The sequence below is a fragment of the Phascolarctos cinereus genome, unplaced genomic scaffold, assembly GCF_003287225.1.
Source record: "Phascolarctos cinereus isolate Bilbo 61053 unplaced genomic scaffold, phaCin_HiC Scaffold_3;HRSCAF=262, whole genome shotgun sequence".
Lineage (NCBI taxonomy): Eukaryota > Metazoa > Chordata > Mammalia > Diprotodontia > Phascolarctidae > Phascolarctos > Phascolarctos cinereus.
Window position 1 is genome coordinate 48,306,628 of NW_027555736.1, and position 16,626 is coordinate 48,323,253.

The window sequence follows — 16,626 nt, forward strand, 5'->3', positions numbered from 1 at the left end:
AGCTAAGTGTTATGTGTCTAAGGTCAGATTTGAACTCAGGTCCTCCTGAATCCAGAGCCGGTGCTTTATCCACTGTGCCCCTTAGCTGCTCCCATGTTCATTGTTTCTTACAACACAGTAATCGATTATATTCATGTACCATCGTTTGTTTAGCTGTTCCCTGATAGATGGGCAACTACTTTCTTTCCAGTTTTTTGCTACCACAGAGTACTTCTGTAAATATTTTGGTGTCTGTGGGAGCTTTTCTTTTCTATCGTTGACTTCTTTGGGGTTTGTGCTTAGCAGTGGAATTTCATTTTAGTCACTTTTTTTACACCATTCCAAATTACTTTCCAGAATAGTCGAATCCTTTCGCAGTCCCACCAGTAGTACATTTGTGTGCTTGTCTTTCTACAACCCCTCAACCACTGATGTCCAAGAGGGGCAGACCCCAGTGTTGTCTGCTAGGCCTGTTCTGCTTCTGCAGAGCGGACAGACCGAAGTCTCAGTAGTGAGGCTCCCACCTCTTTCCGTAGGCGCACTTCTTGTTGTTGTTTTATGTTTTTTTAGGCAATTGGGGTTAAGTGACATGGCTAGGGTCACACAACTCACAAGTATCTGAGGGCGGATTTGAACTCAGGTCCTTCTGACTCTAGGGTCAGTGCTCTCCCCACTGAGCCACCTGGCTGCCCCTCCATACTACTTTTTGAGAAGCTGCTTCCCTTTCTCAGTGCCCCTCTCTCTCTCATCTCCTTGCTTCTGCTTCTCTGCCTCCCTCTGCTAATGTGATGGGCTGCTGCTGATTTATATACAGCAGGAACCTGGTGACTCATCCTGAACAGCTCAGCAGCCCTACCCACTCAGCTTCCCTCAGAGAGGGAACTGAAACCATAGGCACCTGCTGGGGTCTAACCTTTGGGCAGCGGAGGAGAAGTGCTGTGCAAATGTGAAAAATGGGATGATGGGAGTGTGAGGAAATCATCCTCAAAGGGCCGTGGCTGAAGCAAACCTGTTTTTTCAGCCTGCAACCCCTCTTGGACCTTCAGACCTTTGAGTAACTGTTTTCTCTTCTCTCTTCCTTCTTCCTCTTTTTTTCCACTGGCAGTTGAAAGTGGCAGTGGTGACCACGGAGAGAGCAAAACATTTCTACAACTCTTGTGATGTTCCTGTCACAGTCTATAGTGACACTGATGAATGGGAGGTCAGTGCTCTGGGGCCCTGGGCCCAAACTCCTTACCTTGCCTGCCCCTTTCTACCCTTGGCCATCCTCCTGGGCTCTGTCAGACCAGATCAGAAGGTCCAGACTTGTGTCAGTGGTCAGAACCTCATGAGCAAAAGAAACATGGAAACTATTTCTCAAGCTGTCGACCAGCTGTGCTCTGATGCCTTAAGTCAGCTGAAAGACCAGAAACCCAGTCTGTCTTCCAGGCAGAGCACTGTCTTCACTAGCACGAGCTTATCCAGTTCTTTCCCTCATCCTGTCTGCAGGATCCTAATATCCTGCAGCAGGGAATTCCACAGTCTGGTTCATCAGCCATAAAGTATAAGCTGCAGGCAACTTTGCCAATAGTTTTTTAAAATCTTTAGACCCAGAAAAATTCTAGTTGGTGCACAAAATATGCAGTTGCCTCAGCCTCACTAAACAGTGTTCTCTGCCTCCCTTCCCTTGTCCTTTCATTCCCTTTGTTCTCCTCCTCCTTTGGTGGCTTCTGAGAACCAGGCACTGTGAGGCTGCAGAACCCAGTGTCCCACTGGGAGTGGCCTTCCCTGATGGTCAAAATCCCAAAGCTGGAGAGTGTTAGCTTCCCCAGGCCAGGGACTGTGGCGTTTTGTCTTTTGTCTTTGTTGTCTCCAGCCCCTAGCACATGAATAAATGCAAACCCAAGACTGAATGGAGGCATCATGTTCCCTTTGTCGAAGGAAATGCCACAATTCTGTTCCCTCAACTGAATTTAAGGGACTAGAAGGGTAAGGTGCAGCACGTCTGGGCTCCCAGCCCCATCTCTTTAAGGGATGGTTCTTGAACTTCTGTGTCATAGATGCCTTTGGTACCTAGTCTAGGGAGGCCCGAGTCCTTCTTAGAAAGGTGTTCATAATTGAAGGAAATGCTGAATTCAGTTAGCAGTCAGTAAAAACAAAGATGTCCTTTTTCCCATCTGAGTCCTCAGAGTTCTTCCCAGGTGAAGAGCACTTGCTCTAAGGCCTTTGGTCCGCCAGCCTGTGCTGTCGCTGGGTGATCTCTCTCTGTGCTCAGGCTTGTGTATTTCTGGTGTGGCCTGTCAAAGCCTTACTGGTCTGTGTTGGTGGAGGCAGCAGCCCCTGCGCCCCTCCACATCCGGATAGAATGTAAGTTCCCCAGGGTCAGGGTTTCTGTCTGCCTAGCACAGTAGGCATTTAATAAGTGTTAGCTGGATTGAATTGAATCGACTTCCTGTTTTCAGATGTGGAAGTGCCGCTCTGACCCTGTCCTGCACATTGACCTTCGGAGATGGGCAGACCTCATGGTAGTCGCCCCTCTGGATGCTAACACGCTGGGAAAGGTGGCCAGTGGCATCTGTGACAACTTGTTGGTGAGTGATCGCTTGTGCCCCGCCGTCCTGTTGAGTTGGCCTTGCCACTCCTGCTGGTGTCAGGCCTTCTCGCTTTCCAGTGGGCTCCGTGGTGGGAGGAAGGGTGGCCCAGGATCCTGTGGTTCTTGGTGCTTCTTCTTGCCTCGAGAGAAGGGACTCATTCCTCAGACCTTGTCTCCTTTGTGTGCAGGAAGGTAGATAGAATAACTGGTGATAGGCAGACATACCAAGAGCTTGACACTGGTTAAAAGCATCTTATGTCATCCCTTGTCACTTTTACCCATGCTCTGTTCTGGATCCTGGATGGCTTTCTCTTCTTTCTCCCTGTTTCTCACCCCCCCTTCTCTCTTTTGCTCATATTTCAGTGCCTCATTTCATTCTTTTTTTTAAAGTCTAGAACTCCCTGTCTCCATCAGAGTGAAAGTACAAGGGCTGTTGACCTGCTTGTTTCTGATCTGGGCCAGTTTCCCCTCCTCAGAGAGGCTGGAGGCTTGCCCCCTGGAGGGCTCTCCATATTGATGCCAGACTTAGTGCAGACACCCAGTGCAGTTCGCTTAGCCCTTAAGGCCGCAGTAGCTCAGGATTTCTGAGCTCATCCTATACCTTCCACCTCTCTGGTAGCCAGGAAAACAGACATGGGCAGCCCTGCCTAGCCATTTCTTTCCTTCTATCATCTTATAACTCCCCACCTTTCTTTCCCTCTCTTCTCCCCACCCTCTGGGCTTCCCCCTTCATCTCCACTTGATCAGTAGGGCCTGAAAACACATATGTCAGATCAGATAAGTGTGTTTACTTCCTGTCGGCCCTCACTCAAAGCCCAACTGCTCTCTCTGTTTAACTTGAAGCTTTAGCCACTGGTCTATGGTGCAGATTCTCTGTCAGTTAGAATAGCTTTGGCATGGTAAAGAGGGGAAGGAAAGAAATGGAGGTGTCAGCTGATTTTGGGGGGAGTAAAAGCAAAGACATGCCGACTTTAGGAAGTGAGGCTTGTCAGAGACCCAAGGGCTTCAAAGGAACTGCTGCCCTGGAAAGAGTAGCCTGGTGTTCCTAGGGAAGGCTTCACCCAGAAGGTGTAGGCCAGGCAGGACATGGCCATGTGACTGGATGCCCACTTGTTAGGGGCCATTGTGGCAGATGAGCTCATTTGAGTCTGACTAGACCACGCTGCCTCCGAGGTCCCTTCCGACTTTGATAGTGTGTGAAGAGGTGCCATGAAACAGTGAATATAGTTTAACATGCCTTAGGTTCATCTAGCCCTATTTTTTGGTAAGTAGATCAGAGCCTTTGCCCAGAGATTATCCCTATCCCCTCATTTAGGTTAGTAGCAATGAGTTCCTTCCATGCCACGTAAGAGATTAACTGAGATCCTCAGAGGGTAAGTGACGTCCTCAGGGTCACAGTGGAACAGGGAAGGCAGGGCCCACACCAGAATCTAGATCTTCTAACTGGTGAGCAAACCTCCCCCCCCACCCCTGCACCCCCCACTGGCCTAGCAAGCTTCCCTCTAGCAGAGACAAGGTGTCCTGCTGTTTGGGGAGGGGGGTTGTTCAGAAGGTGATATAGTGGTAATGAGTTCTTTCTGCCCTCTGTGTACCATGTGATTGTGAGCAGGTCTTGGATTTGGGGGCCTGAGGTTTAACAGAGATTAAAGCAGATGCTTGGGTTGTCTTGTGTTTCTGCCAGCAATGGCATGTGCTAAGTGGCTGGTCCTGAAGCTGAGGCCAGCCAATTCAAATGGAAAGGGCTTGTTCAGGCCCACAGTCAGGTTCTGCAGAAGGAGCTTGGCTGGAAGCCAAGAGGAAATGCAACTGAAACTGCTCACTCCCTGCACCTCTTTCAGTTGTTTCCTTGGTGGAGACCGGAGGGAAATTCTGGTGCTTGAGGTAGCTTTTCAGGCAGGCCTGCGGAGGTAGCAGTTCTTCCCTCCCCTCCTGCAGGGTGGAACCTTGGAGCCCTGAGAGCAGGACCAGTGACTGCCTCATCAGCATGTCACGCTTTAGCCTTCCCATCAGGGAAAGCAGCCTACAGACCGCTGTTTCCCACCATGGGCCCTGAAGCCAGGACTGAAGAAGTACAAAACGAATCTGGGCAGCTCCCTGGACAGAGGAGCATCCTCTTCTTCAGGGAGGCGCTCCCGGTCACAGGATCTCAGAGTCAGAGGGGACCTCAAAGGCCATCTCGTCCAGTCTGTACATAAATGAGATCCCCTGCTCTAGTATTCTGCAACAAGGGGCCATCCAGCCCCTTGAGGGCAGGGACTCTCTTTTGCCTCTTTTTGTATCCCTGGTACTTAGCACAGTGCCTGGCATATAGTAGGTGCTTAGTAAATGGCTATTGATTGATTAGCCATATCCTACCCAGCCTGCAAAGGCTAGTTCAAGTCCCACCTTCTGGGTGAAATCCTCACTAAGAATATTGCTGTCTTTCTTTGTCTGTGGCTATCTCTCTCTGTCCCCATCCCCACCCCAAATTCCTTTGGCATGTACTATCTGTAACTTAAAATAACCACATCATATGAGGTGTGACTACAAAAAGACTCATCTTTAAAAAAAAAAACCAACAACAGTTTGCAAACCAGCAGTGATGTGTCACCTTGTGTGGTGTGGTGGGTTGTGCACTAGACACAGTGTGTCCCTGAGGACAATCCTGGCACTCAGAAGATCTGGCTTTGAGTCATGGCTCCTGCTATTTGCTAGCCATGGGAATGTGGCAGGTCATTTCCTCTCCCTCTGCAATGCATTATCTCCCTTTCAGAGTTGTTAAGAGAATTATAAAGTTTAACATATAGATAAATGGGAACTGTCACAGCCTCCCTTTCTACCAGAGAAGCCCCTGGTCCCTTGAGTATTTTTCCTTTGGGAATCTTTCCTGTTTTCTACCCATCTTTGGCTATGGTTTGGTAAGATGGTGTGGAGACCTGTCAGACACCCTGCCTTTAATTGTGTGGCTTGCAGTCGACTGGCTTAGCTGACCAGTTTAGCCATGACCCTTCATGGTTTAGCTAGAGGCCTCTAGGGAATGGCAGTATAGTACAGTGGGGAGAGCACTGGATGGGGGTTCCCAAGGCCCTGGGTTTGAATCCTGCCTCTGCCATGTGTTTCCTGTGAGACCCAATTTCTTTCCATCACCAGTTCCTCATCTGAAAAGTGCAAGGATTGGATGAATGAGGGCCAAGGTCTCTTTCAACTCTGTAGCTGAGATCCTGGGGCAAGTACCCTGTCGCCCACTGGGAATCCTGCACAGTTTTTAGCCTCCTCAGAGCTGAGGACAAAGTTAGGGGAGAGATTAGGAGGAGAAGAGACTGATCCCCTAGTAATTATTGAGCTTCCATACCGTCTTGTGAGCAAGGCACTGTGGAAAGACGGAAAGAGAAAAGCCCTGTGGCACAGTGGAAATACCTCTGCCCTTGGAGTCAGGAGGTGTGGGTTTGAATTCTGATCTGGGCAGTTACTAGCTATGTAATTGAACTTCTCAGTGCCTCAGGTTCCTTGTATATATGGGGCAGGTTATAGAGGTGGCCTCTCTGCCTCCCAGGTGGTCGTGAGAAAGGCACTTTGCAGACTCTAAAGCTCTGGGTAAATTAGTGAAAATTACTATTGAGGCACTCACTGTGAAGTAGGGATGACAAGATGTGATCCTCATGTAATAGTTAACAAATAGTATGACAGTATTTACTAAGTGTCAGATGATTGATTAGAGACCCTAAATGCATTAGGAGATCTAAAGGAGCTGCCATCTTAGGTGTGGCTTGAGCCAGCCCTTGAGGGATAAGCAAAGGGAAGAGGAGAAGGTGTTATGGGCTGAAGGGACTAATATACATGAAAACAAAGAGGTCAACTAAGAGACAAGACCTTAACTAGCAGTGTCATATGGCCAGGCTAAGACGTTCTAGGCGATGGAACTGGCCTCTGCCTGAGGAGGGGATAGGGGGCACCTGGCTGGAATCAAAGGTCTTCTGGCAAGAACTAGTGTTGAATGACCCTGTCCCCCTTCCTCACAGACCTGCGTCATCCGGGCCTGGGATCGGGCAAAGCCTCTTCTCTTCTGTCCAGCCATGAACACTGCCATGTGGGAGCATCCCATCACGGCCCAGCATGTGGAACAGCTGAAGGGCTTTGGCTACACTGAAGTCCCCTGTGTGGCTAAGAAACTTGCATGTGGAGATGAAGGTAAGGCCTCACGAGCCCCCAACTCAGGCCCTACTCCAGCCACTTGTTCCACTTGGCCTGTTCCAGGAAGCTTGTTCTACCCCCATCCCAGAAGAGATGGGGCCTCAAGTCCTTGGGATGTCACAGAGGTGGGGAGGGGGTAGATCTGGGATGGTCAGGCCAGGTGGGCTCCATGCTGGTCTCTGCAAGGGTTCACCTTCTTCACAGGCTTCCTGGTTAGCACCAGGACTACAGCTTCCCTGGCTCCTTTTCCAATTCTGATATCTGGGGATACGCATGTGGCTTCGTTAAAGGCCACCAAGGCTGCAGCGCCTGTGCATTATCCTAGGTTTCACTTTGGATGGCTTTGCTCCTCAGGTCTGGGGGCCATGGCTGAAGTCTGGACGATTGTGGGGAAAGTGAAAGAGGTCCTTTTGGAGCGGGAGCTGCTGCACCAGAGTTGACCCAAGAAACAGTTCACGCACCAGGTGTGCTCAGCCAGTTTTCCAGGGAGAAGCAGCAGTAACACTGACAAAGACTCGGCTGGAGTGGTCTGGTGCTTGGGCCAGTGTAGAGCATTGTGCCCTTCCCAGGAGCAGATTGGCCCCAGGACAGAGGAGCTGTGATCCGGGGCCGTTGGGCTCTCTCTTGGGGCTCCGGTGGGGGTACAGATGGCAGTCCTCTCCAGCCACTTCACCCCAGCACTGCCTCTGTGGAGGACAGTCTCTCATAGGGGTTTGGACTGTTTTCCTGAAATGTGGGGAAGCGGGTGTTCATCACAGTGTTTCATATGCATTGGAGGGTTGGGAAATTGTGATAAAGAGTTATGTGTGTCGTGTAAGAGCTGGCTTTAGACTCATTCTGGTCTAGAGATCCACAGGGCAGCTGAACCCCTTGCTGTTTGGTTGGTGTCTGGGTTTGCAGCCCAAGGGCCCAGACCCCTTTTGAGATCAGGGAACTTGGTGTTTCTGTTCTCATCTTTTTCCTCTCTTGTAAGCTCCTTGAAGCTAGAAATTATGCCTTGTACCTCCTGATAGCCCCATGGTGCCCAGCACAGTGCCTCAACAGTTTTTTAACTGGAATGAAAAATATCATTCATTCCTTCTTTGCAATGTGTGTCTATGGGTCACTTACAAAGTCTGCAGATTTGACCCTACCTGATAAACTCTGGCCCAAGGAAGAGTGTGGGTTGGCTAGGCAGACATTCTTAATGCCTAGGACAGTGGCCCTCCTGGAAGTGAATGCTTCCTGTGTTTCCATCAAAATAGTACCTGTATTCAATTGTACTACCCTTTAGGAAGAGATTTGGGAAAATGAGAGGGAATGGGGATGGTGAAAACCAGAGAAAGAAAATCTTGTGGTGAGGATTAAATCCCTTACCACACTTTGCACTCAAATGTTCACTTCACAGATACCAGGCAGGGGATTCAGCCTTTTTGGCATGTCAGGAGTAGAGTCCAGGACTCCTACACTGGGGTCCTCTGTATTCACCATTCCTTCTGCATCACTGCTTTTTCTCCTGCCTCCCCCATAGCACACACACTCAGTGGGCTTAGTCCCCATACCTCACACAGAAAGCCAGCTATGCTAAAATGCAGAGAAGACCCCAAACTTCTCCAGCAGCCCACTTGCTACTCTCTGCTTTTTGTCCTTCCACTGTAGGGCAGGTCTTGTTCTCATTCCTCTCCTCTTGAAGTTTACTGTTGGTTCCTGACTTCTGGTCCCAGAGGTGGGAGCTGTGGTGACCATAACAGAAGATTCAGTCACAAGATTTGTTGGCCAAGAGTAGCCAAGGGGCCTCATCAGGGTAGGCATGTGGGGAAATCAGCATTGTCCACAGCAGCGTACCCCTTTCAGCTGCTTTTATTTCTCTATTTTTTTGCTTAATAAAATTGTACCAGTAGAATAAAATCATCTTAGGGCACAAGTATGAAGGGAGAATCCAATGCTTTTGTTTGAGACAAATCAACAACAACGTTGACTTCCTAATCAGTATTAGGAAAGAACACTGAGTGTCAACTTAATGATCCGAAGCAAGAGGACACATGGATCAATGAAATAGAAGATGAGGTGTCATTCCAAATGACAATATTAGTTCCAAACTCTCTTCCTCTCTCCAAGAATTTATCTCAAGAATTATTAAGTTGAAAATTTCACAGGCATATGCACATTCCTTTTCTACCACTAAGGGAGGTTAAGTGACTTGTCCAGGGTCACACATTATGTTACTAAGCGCCTAAGATCACATTTGAACTCAGGTCTTCCTGACTCCCAAGACAAGTGCCATATCTGCACAGCATTCGTGTTCTTCCGAGGCCAGAGAGCTCACTAACTTCATAAGGAAGCTCATTGCATTGTGGGATAGCTCCCCACATTTTAGAAGATTCTTCCATTGAGCTGAAATTGGCTTCCACACAACTTTTATTGGTTCTTCAGTGCTTGGCCCAGGGACTCTGTGGACCTGCACCCTCTGGAGCCACACCATCTGCCACGTGATTGTTCTTCAGGTGTCTCAAGACAGCGGTCCTGTGTCACTCTCGTGGCTTCTCTTTTCTAGGGTTAAGGCTCCATCCTTTGATTTCCCAACCCTTCTTCGGAGAGCATTGTTTTCAGACCCATCTCCACACTAAATGGGCAAAGAAAAGGGTGGTTGATTGAATTACTGAAAGGTCATTATAGTATCCTCCACTGTAAAGCACTAATTTTAAGAACTGGCCCTGTTGGAACTGTGGAGAGGAACATTCCCCAAGGGGGTTCCTCAGATGGAGGTGAATGTCAGGAGGACCCCACTGCTGCATGAGAAGAGGGTCCGGTGATTGGGGAAGCAGCTGGCATCCAGGCTGTGTTTGAGTTTTGGCGCTGAAAGTCACTGGGGGGAGCCACCATTTTAGCTTTCTTTCTCAGTCATCCTTTTTATTGATGTCATTTCTCTTCCAAAGGCTTTGGCTGCATTCTGAGTACAGAGAAACCAAGGCCCAGGGCATTAGCTATGACTTGCAAAATATCTCAGCTAATGCTGAGTTCGTCCTAGAATTGAGAGAAGTTATGTTCTCTGTGAATGTGGGCCCTTCCTATACTTCTGTGGACCCTACCTGGGAAAGCTGATATGAGCACAAAGGTCCTTTTAAATGACTGTTGTGACTTTCCGTCAGGGCAGGGGAGTCGTTGAGGAGCTCTGGCAGTGGCAGCAGCCGTAGATCTGTTTGTACCTACAGGGAGCTGGAGCTGGTTAGTCACACGGTGTCAGTGGACACCTGTTAAGCCCTCAGCTCTGTTAGGTACTGTTGGGTTAGAGAAATATTAGCTGTGGTCCCTGCCCTCGAGGACCTTAAAGCCTAGCCAGAGTGACAGGACTCACAAATTAGGAAACAAGATAAGACAGGAAGTGTGAACCCAGAGGGATTTTGACCAGCATTGCTGGAGGCAATACCCACAAGATGAGATCACAGCTCTATTGGAGTATATCTAATCACGTGCTCTATTAAAGCTGGAGTTCAGAGGGGGAGGGCTGGTGTGGTTGGGGAGCAGCTAGGAATGGAGCTGGACCTCCTTGTCTGGGTGGGATTGACATAGAGTGGAGGTGAAAAGGAGGGCATTCCAGGTAAGAGGAACATCTGAAGGAATGACAATAGAATGAACAGTAAAGACTAGCCTGACTTGAATGGAAGGTGCCTGTTTGGGTTGGGGAGGTGCTTGGTGGTTATTGGGCAAGTTGATTTGGAGGCGTATTAGAGAAAAACAGCTGAAAGATTGGAGATTTTCATGGGGCAGTGGAAAGAGCTCTGAACTTGGAGTTGGGGGATGTGATACCACCAGTGTGACCTTGGACAAGTCATTCAACTTGGGCTCAGCTTCTTCCCCCGAGCTAATCCTGTGTTGTAGGAGATGAGGAAACTGAAGGAGTCTTGAAAGTTGGCGTCAATCAGGGCTTCTGAGACTTTTTTGGATCATGAACTCCTCTGGCAGTCTGGAGAAGCCTATAGACCTCTTCTCAAAATAATGTTTTTAAATGCATAAAATGCAAAGGATTACAAAGAAAACCTAATATAGTTAAACAAAGATATACATTTCTCCTAAGTTCATGAACCCTCAGGAAGATATCTGCAGACCAGTCTGTGGATAGTTAAAGCATCCTTGGTACAGACAGAGACTTTGAGCAAGCAGGGACGCCAGCCAGGGCTGTCATAGCAGTCTCACTTAGCAAAGATTGCGTGTGAGGTGACTAAGGCCTGGGTTAAGAAGAGGACTGTGGGAGCGTACCGAAGTGTCACTTCCACTAAAATCAGTGGCATTTGGAAATTGGACAAAAAAGCATCCTGCTTGTGTGTTGTTCTTACAGTTGTCTCTGTAAAGGGGGGCAGATGGACCCCTCTTCCTGTAGAACCCGTGACCTGACTCTAAGTGCGCTTACCTTATTAGAATCCAACTTTCCTAAAGCCTATCTGAGAAATCTGGCAGGTAGCTCTTTATAAGGTCCCGGATAAGTGTGTGTGCCTAGTTCTACCTCCCCTCTCCCTTTCCTCATCTTCCTTTGAGCATTTATTGTTGTTTCCAGAACAGCAGATAAACCAAGTGTTGAGAAATTGCATGTGAGGGAAGAGTTGGGGAGTCAGACCAGCAAACCCTGGTGAGGGATGACTGGGTATGCTGAAGGCTTCCTGGTAGAGCCACACTTTTCTATAAGGCATTGCACATGTCACTGAAGCAATGCATTGGGCCTGGGCCTCGCTTCTGCCATTAGAGGAAGGCTTGGCCTGGCTGCAGTGGGTGGGCACGGGTACAGTGGCAGCACATTCCAGTCTCAGGGGCCACACGGGGCCACCAGTTGATACCTTGAAGAGCTTGGAAGTTCACAGAGCTGTCTTGCAGAAGTGTGGTTCCCAAACACATTGCCCTCTTGCTGGAACAGGCTAATCTCACCACAAGCTTATCTATCCAGATCACATGGTTGCCCCTTTGCCTGCTGACCTACATAACAGAACCCTGTAGCAGACTCCCATGAGATAATTGGGATTCTTGGAAGCACAGTGAAAGTTCAAAGGTGCCTCGTCTTTGTGCGGGCAAAAGGGGAGCTGCTGATGTCTCATAAAGCAACGAGGTTGGTGGCCAACAGAGACAGATGCAGTGCACGCTGGGGAGGAAGGCCTTTGAGATACCCTGGAAGGGCAGAAGCAGAGCTAATAATCTCTTGGGTCCTGGACAGTTGGAATCAGCTGAGAGCTTGGATCGGCCTTGTGATTCTGTCCAGTGGTGCTGAGCTCCTCGTCTGCCAGACCTCAGGTTGGGGATTCTCAGCCTGTCCTTTGGGAGCATTTCAGGGTCAATGAGAGCTGCCCAAAAGTGTTTCTCCAGTAAGGGAAGATGACTGTTTGAGGAGTGCCCCTCATCTGGAAATGACTTGGAGAATATTGGAATGAAGAGGGAGAGGAAACTGGAGAAAATAACCTGAAGAGTCTTTAAAAAAAACAACTCAAATAAGAAATGGTTGTTCTGAAGAGAACCATGTAGTTTTACTCTGAAAAGTACAAATGGATGTGTAGCATGTGCCGAGCTGTGGCCAGGCTGAAAAGAGGTGGAGGGGCTGTGACTGCAAGGGAGTGAGTGCTTCCGGAGGAGCCTGGCCACCCCTCTCTCACTGTCTATTAGAAAACCAAGTTGCAAATGCAAGAGAACCCCTTAGAAGGTCTGATAAATGCAGTGATAAACCAGGAAGCCTGAGCACTGGAGAAGAAACCAGCAGTCCACCTCTTGCCAGAGAACTGATGGAATTAAAATGCAGAGTGAAATGCGGACAATTTGGGAATTTGTTTTGCTGGACTAGACATATTTGCTATGACAGCTTTAACTCGTTTTATTATTATTGTTGCTCAATTGGTGGTAGAGGAAAAGGTGAGGGAGAGATAATAAATTTGTGTTTAGAAAAACCCCAAATACAAGAAAAGGAAAATGTGTATACTTTGTGGTGAGTCAGAGGGAGCTTTTAGGTGACAGTAGGTCCTGCCTCTACTTCTGTTAAGCTTCTTTTCCTCCATAGGGGCTATTCTAACGCAATGGTTTGTTGCTGTGTCTAGCAGGAAGATGGGGTTTGATGGTAGGACAGGGGGATGGGAGTTAGCAGTGTGAGACTTCTGCAATCTTTTTCTGTCTCTGTGGTCAGCTCCCCAACTTTGAATTGTGGTGCCCTCAGGCTAGTGGCGATCTCTTCAAAACACAATTTATTTGTCCCCTTCCCTCCAAACAAGGCAGACTTGGGCTATTGGGTCCTTGGGTTCATCTTGATAAAATGATGCAGGTGGATAAAATAATTGATACCCCCTCCACTCCCTCAGGGTGTGTTCAAAGCTAGTTGTTGGCCAAAGGCAAGTAACTTGACTTCAGCTATAAAATGGAGACAGTACTTAAACTCTCCTAATGTCACAGGGCTTTGCACATCTTAAGGTTCTAGATAAACATGAGTTGTTGTTTTATGCATCTACTTCCAGGCTCTTCTCAGGTAACCACCAAGTTAAAACTGTATTAATTTTATGCCATGAATGTGAAAAATTCAGTTTTAGAGCTGGAAGGGACCTTTAAGTAAGTTGCTTGAGGTCACACAGGTCAGTAAGTGAGGCAGGATTTAAAGGTCCTTTCTCTGAGTGGGAATTCACCGCTTTTTAGTGGACCTTGCTGCTTGGCATCAATGCAGACCCCCAGGGGTCAAAGGAGGCAGTTAGAAAACACTCAGATGCTCTCAGTGCATTAGTGCTTCGGAGGAAGGGGAGAGACTCTTTGGCCAGAGTGGTTTGGGAGGGCTTCTGGAGGAGGTGCAGTGTGTGCTGGGTATACCACCTTCAGAATATGGGGTTCTGTTCTGCACACCACATTCTAGAAGGGACATCCACAGACTGGAGCACCCTCAAGGAGCTTACAGTCTAACGGGGGAATGCAGCACACAAAAAGCTGAAAGGGGCGAGGGGAGAAGGTGCTGGCATGGGGGCATGTAGGGGTGAAGGGGTGTGGGAGGGCAACAGAAGCAGTGAGCTGGTGGGGAGTGGGGAGAAGATTGTGGCTGAAAAGAGCAGACAAAAAAACACACCGAATTTTAATGAGCTGGGTCAGCACTACCAAGGATGGAAACTTGCCCAAAGTCATGCAGATAGTGAATGACAGGGCCTGGGTGGTCTTATCCTGCATCTGATGCTCTTCTTTAGTAGAAATAGCCCCTCCATCCTGCAAGACTTTTCTTCTCTAGGAGAAAAATCACAAATTCACCTAGCTCTCTCCTGTAGATCTCATTTAAAAAAAATGTTTTGCCTGATTTCCTTCATCTCTACATGCCTTAGTTCTCCTCAGCAATAAAAAAGAGAGCAGTTCTTTGGGTCTTCATTAATAATATCCCAAATTGCTAGTGATCTTCTTTCAAGGAACTTATAGCACATCCACCCAGTGACTATTCCTCCTCCCTTCATCTCTATCACCTCCCCCTTGCCCAATCCATACCTTTCCAAAAGACCATGAGTGGCAGCTGAATTGACCCATTATGGGGAAATCAAAATACTGATAAGTCAGTGGTAGAGCTGAGACTGATGCTTTCTAGTCTCTTGAGACTGGCCTCTGTATGCCTCACGCTGCGCTAGCCTAGCACATAGTAACATTTAAATTCTTGTTTACCACCTGACTCATTGCCTGCTGTCCTCATAGCTTGAGCTATGCTTCCTTTTTTTCACGGGGTGTGTGTGTGGGGGTGCGGTTTAAAGGAGCAATGACCATGAGTCCTGGCAAAAGTAACTTAAGCAGGAGGATTTTGTCTGTGATGGGCTGCTGCTAATTAGCTTCCCAACCACCCAACTGCCCAGGGCTGCAGATGTATATTAGATGGGAAGTAGAGGGTATGTATATGAAAGCCACAGATCTGAATGCCAGATGATGCCGCAGCATTAAGACACTTAGTCCCTCTTCAGGATGATTCAGCACATCCCACTCCAGACAAACAAGAAATCTGAAGTCACATCACTTTGGGTTCTCGTTAGCCCAGATGTTGCCATGGGCAGTGACTCTGCTGGTGTCACGGGCTACAGATAGAGGAGGCGAGAGAAGTCCTGCTTCCTGCCCTTTCAGAACTTAGTGTTAGAGAAGCAAAGAAGGCACATGGAACGATATGCTTGGAGGCCGTGAGAGTACCTTGGATGACATTATCCAGCAAATCTGCACTAATGCTGGAGAGTTAATAAAGGTTTAACTTCAATATGGATTATTTAAGAGAAGGGCTAGTAGCATCTCTGCTGTAAAGTGGTGTATGATGTAGGCCTAGACTAAGTGATGTGGGGAGTCAGAGAAGGGAGATTTAAATGGACTCCAAGAATCTAGGCCTGGGAGGATTAGTGGGATTTGGATAGGGTCACAGAGTTAAACCTGCAATGGCCTTTGCAGGTTAAAATGACTTGGGAAATCAGTTAGCAAGCATTTATTAAGTGCCTACTGTGTGCAAGGCACTGTGCTAAGAGCTGATGATACAAAGAAAAGCAAGAGACAGTTCCTGCCCTCAGGAGATGACATATATAAATAGGTACATGTAAGATACCTACAGAGTAGGTAAAAGGTAACTTTGGAGGCACTGGAGACTGGAAGGCTTCCTCCCGAAGATGTCATGCCGAGTCTTGGAGGAAGCTGGGAATTCTAGCAGGTGGAAGATGGAAGGAGGAGCATTCCAGGCACCGAGGGCAGCCAGTGCCAAGACATGGAGACAGGAGCTGGAGAGGGCTCCAATCTGTATGGCTTGATCTCTACAAACATCCATGGCATTTAGAGCTGGAAGAGATCATCGAGGCCTTGTAATCCTAAACCTGCATTTTACATATGGGGAAACTGAACAACCAAAAAGGGTTGTTGAGTCACACAGGTGATATGTGGCAGGGTCAGCGTTCCAGCCCATGCAGTGCTTTTGACTCCAAATCTAATGTTCTTTCCATCATATCACACTACCTCTGGTGTGCCTCATTTGCATTTTATTAATCTGCACTTGCTAATAAACAGTGTTGAAAGTGTCCTTAAAGTATTATATGTGTGTGATGACTCCCTCGTTAGAGATAAGCTCCCTAAGGTAGGGATATGTCTGTCATAGAACTTTTGGGGGCAAAGCTTTGTACTTAGTGAGTAGGGACCTACTGGCCAGGTTCTCTCTCAGCCTCTCCTTAGGTCACATGCTTAACAAAGACAAAACCCTCAGAAATTTTAAGGGTTTCATAGAAACCCTCACTAGCATATCCAGAAAAGGGGGAGGTAGGAAGTAGCACATGTTCCCTTTCTCAGATGAAGCCCTAGATGCAAAGAGAAGGAAAGCAACTTGGGCAACATCACACAGCAAGTTGGCAGCAGTCTGAAATAGAACCCCAAGGTAGCAGCCCCCGTGTCTGGTGTTTCGGGACAGGGGCCAAAAGGGAATCTCAACGGAGACTACATCATGCGGCCAGTGCCGCGCACCATGCCCAATTCCATCTTGGGCAGCTTTCCACTGTAGGAGATAACATAGTTGTTCCTTTCCTCCTCAGGGGATGATAATGAGGATTAGCAGGACATCCTTAAGGTTCCTTGAGATCAGAACATAATAGCTTCCTAACATCCTCCAGTAATAGCTTTCTAATTGGTCTCTCTGCTTGTAGCCTCCCTAGTCCAATCCATCCTTCAACAGCTACCAAGCTGATATTCCCAAAACACAGATCTGAGCGTGTCACACCTCCCCTGTCCCCCAAGATACCTTCAGTGGCTCTCTTTGCCTCTAAGATAAAGTACAAAATCCTTGGTTTCATATTTAAAGCTATTTCATATTGCCTTTTCCTAGTCTACTCTCTAAGCACCTGCCAAGGTAGAGGAGTTGAAACGCTCTTGCTTTCCGTGGCCACTTCCAATCTCTCCCTCTACCACCTTAACCAAACAACTTTTCTTCCTTTGAG

The 16,626-nt window shown here is 48.0% G+C and overlaps 1 protein-coding gene across 3 annotated transcripts in view; it reads left to right on the plus strand.

Annotated features, from left to right (window-relative positions):
* PPCDC (phosphopantothenoylcysteine decarboxylase) overlaps positions 1 to 15,722 on the plus strand; it is a 56,539-nt gene extending 40,817 nt beyond the window's left edge. Inside the window, exons 3-6 of one of the 3 annotated variants that reach the window (XM_020994618.2) lie at positions 1,085 to 1,180; positions 2,421 to 2,549; positions 6,550 to 6,718; positions 7,076 to 15,722. In XM_020994618.2, coding sequence (XP_020850277.1) covers positions 1,085 to 1,180; positions 2,421 to 2,549; positions 6,550 to 6,718; positions 7,076 to 7,161 — 480 coding nt within the window. In that variant the 3' untranslated portion in view covers positions 7,162 to 15,722. The remainder of the gene's footprint in view (positions 1 to 1,084; positions 1,181 to 2,420; positions 2,550 to 6,549; positions 6,719 to 7,075) is intronic. The other 2 variants (XM_020994619.2, XM_020994620.2) reach the window with 2 other exon arrangements.
* The last annotated feature ends 904 nt before the right edge of the window (positions 15,723 to 16,626 follow it).